This window comes from Bombina bombina, chromosome 4 (assembly GCF_027579735.1).
Source record: "Bombina bombina isolate aBomBom1 chromosome 4, aBomBom1.pri, whole genome shotgun sequence".
NCBI lineage: Eukaryota > Metazoa > Chordata > Amphibia > Anura > Bombinatoridae > Bombina > Bombina bombina.
In genome coordinates this window covers 781711988-781724322 of record NC_069502.1, presented here as the reverse complement: position 1 = coordinate 781724322, position 12335 = coordinate 781711988, and the positions used below count along the sequence as shown (strand labels likewise).

General features: G+C 38.7%; 1 protein-coding gene across 1 annotated transcript in view; it reads right to left on the bottom strand.

Moving 5' to 3' along the window:
- Positions 1-12335, bottom strand: part of KMO (kynurenine 3-monooxygenase) — a 387978-nt gene that overhangs the window by 202921 nt on the left and 172722 nt on the right. Inside the window, exon 5 of the mRNA XM_053711153.1 lies at positions 3179-3227. Within this exon, the coding sequence (XP_053567128.1) occupies positions 3179-3227 (49 nt within the window). The remainder of the gene's footprint in view (positions 1-3178; positions 3228-12335) is intronic.

Below are 12335 nucleotides of genomic sequence, written 5' to 3'. Positions count from 1 at the left end.
CAATGCAAAGTACCTTCCTTCATTCCTTCTACCTGACCGCCTTACTTTGTAATTCACTTCACCTGTCCTCTCCATTACTTCATAGGGCTCTTGCCTTGCTACCAAGAATTTGTTTTCTACAGTGGGAATCAAAACTAAAACTCGGTCTCCTGGTTTAGATGCTTGGAGCACTTCTATAATTGAAAGCATCAAATGTGGCAAAAGAAAATCTCAGTGTCTCCCATCTTTGTCAATTACTTTCTGTCACATGGCTAAGTTTTACTGAACCTTTTAACTAATTTCTCAGTTTGTGGGTGTTACACAGAAGTTTTTAACTGCTTAATGTTGAGGAGTTTACTTAATTATTTTGTAACCCGTGACATAAATGGAATACCCTGATCAGTCAGGATCTCCTTGGGTAACTCAAACTGACTAAACATAACTATTCCTTAGCAATGGATTTTGCAGAGGTAGTTCACATGGGCATTGCCTCTGGGTAACGGGTAGCATAGTCCAGTATTGCCAAAATGTACTGATGCCACCACAGGTGGACTTTACAAGTGGCCCCACAAAATCCACTGCAATATTTTAAAATGAAACTTCTATAACAGGTAAAGGGCACTAAGGGGCTGTGATAAACAATAAATGGAGCTGAAAAAACAGGGCGAGAAGAACAGTAATTTGTTATTGCTGGAAACATTCCATGACAAGAAAACCTTAGGAGAATTCTCTCTCTCATCTATTTTACCCCTAGGTGGCCCCCAAGAACATGGCCATGAGCAAATTTTAACACAGTGTCCCAATAATTGCTTATAAACTCTGCTCCTTTCTTTTCAAACCGATGTGTGTGTGTTTGTATATACATATATATATACATGAGAAGAGACAGGGTTTTCTGAAACTGCGCTAAATTGAGCCAAAAAAATATAAAATATTATGTGGGTGTCACTAGATGCTGCTGTTAAAGGGACACTGAACCCAATTTTTTTCTTTCGTGATTCAGATAGAGCATGCAATTTTGAGCAACTTTCTAATTTACTCCTAATTTTTCTTCGTTCTCTTGCTATCTTTATTTGAAAAAGAAGGCATCTAAGCTTTTTTTTGTTCAGAACTCTGGACAGCACTTTTTTTATTGGTGGGTGAATTTATCCACCAATCAGCAAGGACAACCCAGGTTGTTCACCAAAAATGGGCCAGCATCTAAACTTGCATTCTTGCATTTCAAATAAAGATACCAAGAGAATAAAGAAAATTTGATAATAGGAGTACATTTAAAAGTTGCTTAAAATTTCATGCTCTATTTGAATCACAAAATAAAAAATTTGGGTTCAGTGTCCCTTTAATATATCCCACTATCACCTTAGTGAGAAAGTTTTGTAGAGATCTAGAATGTTGTCTGTGTTTTAACAGTGCTTCAAGTAGGAGTATACCACATGAACATATGACAGAACAAAAAATAGATTTATGTAGACAGAGTAGTCATAAAATAATTTTTGTGATAAAACCGCTCAGTAGGGTGATCAGTTAAAGTGCAGAAAAATTGTTTCATTTCTCACATTACCTAGGTAATCTGCAAATTACATAGATAATCTGCACATTACCTACTAGGTACTAGTTAAAGTGCAAAAAAAAAGCACTTTAGCTTTTTAGAAAAGTTTGTTTCTCTCATGTAAACTGTTTATTGAAAAAAGAAGCCAAAGAATGTAATAAATAAAGAACAGAATGTTCCGATTTCGGCCGAGGGCAGATACGCTCCAGACACAATTTGTGACTGCAAATTCATTTCCTAGATCTAATATTTTAAACCGTTTGATTGTTTGTATTATATTTTTTTAATTGTTATAGTTGAGTTTAACGAAATAAATAAAGAACACGTCTTGAAATTCTCTGTCTGGGAAATTATCTATCTATCTATCTATCTATCTATCTATCTATCTATCGAATCTATAATAAATAGACTTAGGTTTAGGGGTTAATATATTTATTTAGTGTTAGTGATGTGGGAGGCCAGAGTTTTAGGGGTTAATAACTTTAGTATAGTGGCGGCGACGTTGGGGGCGGTAGATTAGGGGTTAATAAGTGTAGGTAGGTGGCGGCGATGTCGGGGCGGCAGATTAGGGGTTAATAAGTGTAATGTAGGCGTCGGCGATGTTGGCAGATTAGGGGTGTTCTCTAGTTATCAAGCTCCGTATGGAGCTTGATGCCCCTGTTTCTGGTGAGTCTTCAGACTCGCCAGAAACAGCAGTTATGAAGCAACGGTCACAAAGACCGCTGCTCCATAACCTGTCCACCTGCTCTGAGCAGGCGGACACACATCCCTGGAAATCAACCCGATCGAGTACGATCGGGTTGATTGACACCCCCCTGCTGGCGGGCCTATTGGCCGCGAGTCTGCAGGGGGTGGCGTTGCACCAGCAGCTCTTGCTGAATATTCAGCAAGGTCTGTCGGACCTGATCCGCAGTGTCGGATCAGGTCCGCCAGACCTTAATAACTAGAGGCCATAGTGTTTTTAAGAGAAATTATTTTCACATGGGTCCATCTACTGTTCTCAGCATGTTCTCATGTAAAATTTAAATCTGTAGATCTTTCATTTTGAGACTTCTGACTATGGTTGGGCTTATATTGTAGTAAACAGAGGTTTTAGACCCAGGTAGCACAATTTCTTGAGCCTACATTGAGTTCACCCTCTCGTGTTTCCAATTTTTTTATTTCATGATTCAGATAGAGCATGAGCAGATTTAAGCAACTTTCTAATTTACTCCTATTATCCATTTTTCTTCATTCACTTGCTATCTTTATTTGAAAAAATAGGAATCAAAGCTTTGGAGCTGGCCCATTTTGGTTCAGGACCTAGGAGTAAACTAGAAAGATGCTTAAAATTGCATGCTCTATCTAAATCACGAAAGCAAAAAATTGGGTTTAATATCCCTTTAATCATTTCCTCTGTGGCAACATGTGTAAGCTGACTTAATATGTATGGATATCTCTCCTTATAACTTATACTCAATTACAGCACACATCTAAGTATTCTGTTACAGTTTATTTACTTTATTTATTCCATACTCTTTTTATTCTTTGTATTATATCTTTTGGGCATACTGTAAGGAATTGTTTCAATTAAAGCATTCAATAAAACTTAAATATTTAATAAATATAAAAAAATATAAATCTAACTACAAATTGTAAATAAGTACTTACCATTTAATAGTTCTCTATTCAAGTTGGTTCTGTCAACAGACAGGATGTACTGAAAATAAAAAAAGAGAATTAATCATAGTTGTGTTTTTGTTTTAGAAACAAATCATATTTGCTCCACAGTGTTCTGAAATCGAAAATATTTTAGTTTATCAGCTTTAATTGCATACATATTCAAATCATTAATTTTGATAAATGTCATTAAAGGAATATTAAAAGCAAAATACAGGTAGCCCTCAGTTTACGCCGGGGTTAGGTTCCAGAAGGAATGGTTGTAAATCGAAACCGTTGTAAATTGATACCCAGTTTATAATGTAAGTCAATGGGAAGTGAAGGAGATAGGTTCCAGGCCCCTCTCAAAATTGTCATAAGTAACACCTAAATCATTATTTTAAAAGCTTTGAAATGAAGACTTTATATGCTAGACAGCATTATAAACCTAATAAAATAATCACAATACACAGAATATATAATTAAACTTAAGTTAAATAAACAAAAACTTTTGCTAGACAGCATTATAAACCTAATAAAATAATCACACAACACAGACTTCACTTGCATTTTTCTGCAAACAGTTCTTTCTATGCATTCCAATCTGGACTGAGTCGATAGCTCAGGTCTGGTTAAACTGATTAATTTCAGCTTGCTTGGCTTTGCTGCGACACAAGCGGACAGCTCCACCTACTGGCTATTTTAATAAATGCACTGCTTCTCAATGCTTTTCAATAGCAGTCACATGACTGGAAACAAAAGGTTGTTACTCTGAAACGGTGTAAATTGAACCGTTGTCAAACGAGGGCCACCTGTACATTAATCTCTCATTGTCTGAGGCTATATATACTAAAGATTTGCCCAAATACCTTTCATTTTGCATTCCTAGCTGTGTCCCTGCAATCTTCACTCAAAAGTATGTGGATTTCCACACGCACCTTGAGGCTAATTTGCATTAGTCAATCACAGTGGGGAACCTGGGCTCTGCAATCTATGTAATCATTTAGAACTCACGCATGTGCTCTGAACTTCCAATGTTTTGGGCAAGCGCAATGCGAGGAGCTATTTTCTGACGTCACAATGTTAGTGGTCACATGACCACAGTGACTTCGGAGTAGTGATGGGAAGTTCGGTTCTTCTAGATGAATCGGTTCATCTTGAACGGTTCATTTAACTGAACCGGTTCATGAACCGATTCATCAGTTCACTTACTGAACATGTGATGCGTGTGGGGCAGAGTCACAGATTCCCTGGTTTTACGGACGCTCCGATTGCCGTTCCGTTTGCTCCTGATTCATTCATGAATCATGAGTCACTGACTGTGTGAGTTGAAAGTCCGAATTCTGGACTCCTGTGACTACAAGTTGGTCAAATATAAGTATATAATAATATATATATATTTATATATGTATACATTGATAATAAACAAAACCTGCTGTATTATGTAACCACATGGTAATTAACATGCTGCCCTATCTATACATATAATGAGCATGTTGGGCTGTACAAAAGTGCGATGAGATGTGTAATGTATATAAAATATGCTCAATCTGGTCCTCTTTATTGTATAGTGCATACCCAACTCAATCTTTTGTGTGAGGGGGAGGGGGGGAATGCCAAACCAAGCAGCAGGTGGAATCTTATCTTTAATTTAATTATTACCTATTATTCCCCAAACGTGACTACAAGGCATTACAGTTCTCTTTGGCAGCATATACTATATAATTGGCAATGTAATAACCCCACACTGTAACATTACAAATGTTTAATTATATGTTATAACTAGAAAAAATATTCAGTGTGTACCCCCTAAAGACCACCTCAAGCCCTCTCCTCACATTGAAGACAGTAGTCTATTGAAACTGCTGTGACCTGATATTAGAATCAGTGAACTGTTAACTGAACGATTCATTGCAAAGGAGTAAAAGATTCATTGCAAATGAGTTAAAGGGACAGTCTAGTCCAAAAAAAACTTTCATGATTCAGATAGGGCATGTAATTTTAAACAATTTTCCAATTTACTTTTATCACCAATTTTTCTTTGTTCTCTTGGTATTCTTAGTTGAAAGCTTAACCTAGGAAGTTCATATGCTAATTTCTTAGACCTTGAAGGCCGCCTCTTAAGAATGCATTTTAACAGGTTTTTCACCACTAGAGGGTGTTAGTTCATGTTTTTCATATAGATAACACTGTGCTTGTGCACATGAAGTTACCTGGGAGCCATCACTGATTGGCTAAACTGCAAGTCTGTCAAATAACTGAAATAAAGGGGCAGTCTGCATAGGCTTAGATACAAGATAATCACAGAGGTAAAAAATATATAAATATAACTGTGTTGGTTATGCAAAACTAGGGAATGGGTAAAAAAGGGATTATCTATCTTTTAAAACAATAGCAATTCTGGTGTAGACTGTCCCTTTAACAGCACACTGATTCAGTACACTGATACAACAGCACTGGTAATATGATCCTAGAGTGAGGATGTCTGATTCTGCTGTGTGATTCATTGCAAAGGAGGAGTTAGCAGAACTCACTCTAGGATCATAATACCAGTGCTGCTGCAGACTCAGGAAGTGAACTGTTTGCAAACAAATCAGTTCAGTTTGGTGAACTGATTCATACAGTTCACTGAAAAGATCCAGTTCAAAAGAACAATTCGTTCACAAACTGGACATCACTACTTCGGAGTCGGAGCTGCAACATTGCAGAACAGGAAGATAAGCATCGTATATACGGTAAGTATCTAAGGATCATCCCTAGACAAACGAGAATGAAGCACTTCAAATTACATATTAATTAGTACAAGTAGTGAGATGCTTGAAACAACGGCACATGCTTTGGGGGTGCTCGCCGTATTGATTTAAATATGTATGTTAGAAGTTTTTAATAGCGTATTGGACAGCCCTTATTTTTGGGCTGTCTTTTGTAATGTCATCATGAAAAATAAAAATAAGATTTAAACACCTTAGAGGCTTTGTTTTGACCAAAGAGTAAGTGGGAACTGTCTAGATTGTATATATAGCTGCATACATGTGTGTTTAAAAAAATGAATTTTAAAACTGTGTTTTATAGTCCTTTAATGAAAGTTTTTAAAATCTGAACAAATAAAGGTTAAGCTGGAGTTATTAAGAAGCAATTTAGGTAAATGCCTTGAAATTCATCTCCAGGCTTAACAAGTAATAAAGAAATGCTGAAGATTCTATTTCGATCATCTTATACTCTTTGTCCTGCATGGCTACCTATCAAGCACAGATAAAAAGGAACTTCTGGAGAACATGTTGATTCTTTTTCAGCAGATGTATGTTTGTGGTTTGTCAAATGTGAGGGCATACAAGTGGTGACATTATTTAGCAAAACTACCTTTTTAAAGGAACACAGTCTTGTTTTTCTTTGTTGCACCAAAGAGACAGAGTTAGAAAAAATATATATATTTTTGTTTTTAGTGGATGTTTCTGAATTAAAAAGGACTTTTTGTTTTCATGATATGGGACTTGTCACATTAACCCCTATTACTACCAGAAATTTCAGAGAAAAACTTGCCCAAAATACCAGATCATTTTTAGATTTTTTGCTATTACTGAATTTAAACAAAAAATATATAATGTTGGTATATTTCATGCCACCATTTTGCTGCCAAATGTGATTATATAAACTTTGTGGTTCTCAATTAAATTGTATACATACTGCTTGTGCATTCATGACACAAATGGATGCAAAAGCTCCTCTAAGATCCCCTTTGTTCAGAAAACATAAACGCCAGTAGAAAAAGAACTTTCCAGGACAACAACGTAATGTCAATTTCATGCATAGGCTCAAAAGGAGCCCTTTGCAAAACTTTAAGAACCAAATTTAGACTCTAAAGGGGAGACGAAAATCTGAAAATCTGATCCTAACCAGAGCCTTAACAACTGAACATCTGGAAGCTCAGAGAGCCTCTTGTGCAGTTAAACAGATGAGGCTAAAATCTGTCCCCTCAGGGAACTGGCCGAAAGACTAAATCCTGGAGAAACAACAGAATCCTGGCAACCTTACCTTTATGCCAAGGAAATACAAGCTCTTTACACCAGAATAAGTAGGTTCTCCACACCTTATGATAGATGCAACGAGTAACCGGCTTACGAGCTTGAATGAGAGTATCAATAACTCTCTCAGAAAAACGCTCTCTTGGCAAGGACTAAGCATTCAATCTCCACACAGTCAGCCTCAGGCACTGATGATGTACCCCATGCCTCTCAGTATTATTATTATTATCAGTTATTTGTAGAGTGCCAACAGATTCTGCAGCGCTATAAACAGAGGGTAGTACAACAAAACAATTAAAGGGATCAAATGGGTAGAGGGCCCTGCCAAGAGTTGCACTGTTGTAATCAGCTCTTAAGAAGGGGATCTACAAACAGCTGGACTTAAGGGGGTTCAGGGGATAGCAATGGAGGAGTGGAACTGGTATAAAGTAAGGTTAGCATAGGTTGTATGCATCCCTGAACAGTAGAGTCTTTAGGGAGCGCTTGAAGCTTTCAAAACTAGGGGAGAGTCTTGTGGGGCAAGGCAGAGAGTTCCACAAGATGGGAGCCAGTCTGGAGAAGTGCGATGAGGTAACCAGAGAGGAGGAGAGGAGGAGGTCATGAGCAGAGCGAAGGGGACGGGAGGGAGAGTATCTGGAGACAAGGTCTGAGATATAGAGGGGAGCAGTGCAGTTGAGGGCTTTGTATGTCAGAGTGAGAATTTTGTGTTTGATCCTAGAGGCAAGAGGAAGCCAGTGAAGGGAGTGGCAGAGAGGAGCAGCAGATGAAGAGCGACGTGTAAGGAAGATGAGTCTAACAGAGGCATTCATTATGTATTGTAAAGGAGCTAGGCGGCAGGTGGGGAGACCAGAGAGGACAGAGTTGCAGTAATCAAGGCGGGAAAGAATGAGAGAGTGGATTAAAATCTTAATTGTGTCTTGTGTAAGGAAGTGTCTAATTTTAGAGATGTTTTTAAGGTGGAAGCGGCAGGCTTTAGCCAAGGACTGAATGAGAGGAGTGAAGGAAAGATCTGAGTCAAATGTGACCCCGAGACATCGGGCATGCGGGGTAGGGGTAATGATGGAGTTGTCGACAGTTATGGAGAGATTTAGCTTGAGGTAGTGAGAGGACATCAGTTTTGGAGAGATTTAGCTTGAGGTAGTGAGAGGACATCCAGGAAGAGATGTGAGAAAGACAGTTAGTGACACGGGTTAGCAAGGAAGGAGATAGGTCTGGTGCAGAGAAGTAGATTTGGGTGTCATCGGCATACAAATGATATTGGAAACCGTGGGACTTAATTAGGGAACCTAGTGATGACATATAGATTGAGAAGAGAAGGGGACCAAGGACAGAGCCTTGCGGTACTCCGACAGAAAGTGGTGACGGGGCAGAGGAGGCCCCAGAGAAGGCTACACTAAAGGTACAGTTTGACAGGTAGGAAGAGAGCCATGAAAAGGCTGTGTCACAGATGCCGAAGGATTGGAGGGTTTGGAGCAAAAGAGGGTGGTCAACAGTGTCAAAGGCTGCAGACAGATCAAGGAGGATAAGCAGAGAGAAGTGGCCTTTTGATTTTGCTGTAAGTAGGTCGTTGGTGACCTTAACAATAGCTGTCTCTGTGGAGTGATAGGGGCGAAATCCAGATTACAGCAGGTCAAGAAGGGAGTTTAACGTAAGGAAATGGGATAGGCGTGCATATACTAGTTTGAGGCAAGAGGGAGGAGGGAAATAGGGCGGTAGTTGGATGGGGAGGTAGGATCAAGGGAAGGTTTTTTGAGGATAGGTGTAACCAGTGCATGTTTCATCGATGAGGGAAATGTACCAGTGCTGAGGGAGAGGTTGAAACTCATTGATTATGTATCACATGCCTCTCAGTAGTACGCACACTCACTGATGATGTACCACATGCCTCTCAGTAGTACACGCACTCACTGTTTATGTACCACATGCCTCTCAGTAGTACACGCACTCACTGTTTATGTACCACATGCCACTCAGTAGTACCCAAACTCACTGTTTATGTACCAAATGCCTCTCAGTAGTACACACACTGATGATGTAACACATGCCTCTCAGTAGTACACACACTCGCTGATGATGTATCACATGCCTCTCAGTAGTACACGCACTCATTGATTATGTACCACATGCCTCTCAGTAGTACACGCACTCACTGTTTATGTACCACATGCCTCTCAGTAGTACACACACTCATTGATTATGTACCACATGCCTCTCAGTAGTAAACACACTCACTGATTATGTACCACATGCCTTTCAGTAGTACACACACTCATTGATTATGTACCACATGCCTCTCAGTAGTACACACACTCACTGTTTATGTACCACATGCCTCTCAGTAGTACACACACTCACTGATTATGTACCACATGCCTCTCAGTAGTACACACACTCACTGATTATGTACCACATGCCTCTCAGTAGTACACACACTCATTTATTATGTACCACATGCCTCTCAGTAGTACACGCACTCACTGTTTATGTACCACATGCCTCTCAGTAGTAAACACACTCACTGATTATGTACCACCTGCCTCTCAGTAGTACACACACTCACTGATTATATACCACATGCCTCTCAGTAGTAGACACACTCACTGATTATGTACCACATGCCTCTCAGTAGTACACACACTCATTGATTATGTACCACATGCTTCTCAGTAGTACACCCTAAGCTAAAAATAAAACCCACCCAATACACCCTTAAAAAAAAATCCTAACACTAACCCCTGAAGATCCACTTACAGTTTTGAAAAGCCGACATCCATCGTCAACGAAGCCAGGAGAATACTTCATCCAAGCAGGCAAGAAGTCCTCAATGAAGCCGGCAGAAGTGGTCCTCCAGACTTGCAGAAGTCTTCATTCAGACGGCATCTTCTATCTTCATCCATCCGGCGCGGAGCGGGTCCATCTTCAAGACATCCGACGTGGAGCATCCTCTTCTTCCGACGACTCCCGACGAATGAAGGTTCCTTTAAGTGACGTCAACCAAGATGGCGTCCCTTAGATTCCGATTGGCTGATAGAATTCTATCAGCCAATCGGAATTAAGGTTGAAAAAATCCCATTGGCTGTTGCAATCAGCCAATAGGATTGAGCTTCAATCCTATTGGCTGATCCAATCAGCCAATAGGATTGAGGTCGCATTCTATTGGCTGTTCCAATCAGGGTTATTGTATTTTAACACTATATTAAATACACATAAATACAAGATTAATGTATCATTCCATTTATGTGTTCTTATAAAAAACACATCATCCTTTATCACTTCACAGTCAATTGGAATTTTTGATACACAACACATTATAGGTGATACAGATTTAGTATTAGTGGACACTACGATATCCCAAGAGAAGTGTAAGGGTGATTAGTTACTTCCTATAATATATTATGATTTATGTCACTTTTATTCTAGTAGAGATAGGCGATATTTTTAATAGATAAACTTTACAACCTATACATATCACACTTTACACTAGATCATTAAGATCATTATCATGTAGTACACAAGCACTACAGTGTGGGGATTCAATCCGTGCCACTATATACATATACCTTGATACATTACATTTGATACACTATATACATATACTTTGATACATTACATTTGATACACCAATAAGAGTCTTATAGTCCATAAGTACGCAACCAGGGCGTTATATTATATAAGAATACCCGAGCCATGGGCAAATATGTCCACTATTTCAATATGAGCTTGATATTTATACATAATGCAAGTATACTTAATACTTCTTGTCTATACCACTTATGGCTGTGAGAAAAAATCTGGGTTGCGGTTTAAAATATAGCAGTTAGACTAGTTTGGATAGGGTACATTTTTGTAAGTCACAAAGGGGTTAATTTTTGATTCATGACCGAAGCCTTGTCAGCTACTAGCCCACTTAAACCGATCATATGAAAATGTTAAGAAAGGAAATACACAAAAGCCCATTCTATTGGTAGTTGAATTGAGTGGGCGGCAGCAAAAAACGAACACACCTTCGATCTGATAGGTTCTTGCTGTCATGATTCACTTCCTATATCGGCGAGCATATACATGGGCCAATTAAATTACAGCGTAAACTAAATACGGAAATGCACTATAATTGAAATATACCTGATCCAGAGTGCCTACAATTCAGAATGGTTGTTAGCAATACACATTTAATTCGGTGCAACCGTAAACAATAAAATACACTTTCCATTTTTTTGAAAAAAGGAAATTGACCAACTATGCACACAAAGGTAAGATCGGGCTACACAAGCCTGTTAGGGACCCGTTTAAAAGATAAGAGTTCCGTCTAACAATAAAAGCAAATAAAAATGACTAGATCCACTTAGCGATCGTTTGTTGCAATCAGGCTCTTTATCCCCTGTTGGAATTTTCAGATGTTGAATATGAGATCGACATGCTTTGGAGGAGAGATTGGCTGAATTTGGAAAATAAATTATTAAATTGCAAATTTTTGTGAGATAATAAATTATATCAGTCGACTGACTGTATCAAAATTATCGTCAGTGTTTTATACAATGTGACATAAGCTGAAAAGATAGTTTCAAAATAATACAAAATGAAGTGATATTTTAACAATGAAATGTATTTAACTGTCATATAACCTTTTGATGGAAATGGTTCTATGTCTTAATGGATAACAGTTGTTGGTCATGTATATATACAAGATAGTACAATGGTATTTTATGATGGATATATCATATATGGTGTAATATAAGAAATCTAAATGCTTGCTAATCACATAGGTAGATTCAGAACAGGCAGGTGTATCACATAAATTAGAGAACACGCCCCCCTAAAGGGAGGACAGTGCTCATTTTTGTTAGGTGAACAATATGCCTGATGAAACGGCATGTTATGCCGAGAAACGCATTGCATGGATCCGGCGCGGAGCGGGTCCATCTTCAAGACATCCGACGTGGAGCATCCTCTTCTTACGACGACTCCCGACGAATGAAGGTTCCTTTAAGTGACGTCAACCAAGATGGCGTCCCTTAGATTCCGATTGGCTGATAGAATTCTATCAGCCAATCGGAATTAAGGTTGAAAAAATCCCATTGGCTGTTGCAATCAGCCAATAGGATTGAGCTTCAATCCTATTGGCTGATCCAATCAGCCAATAGGATTGA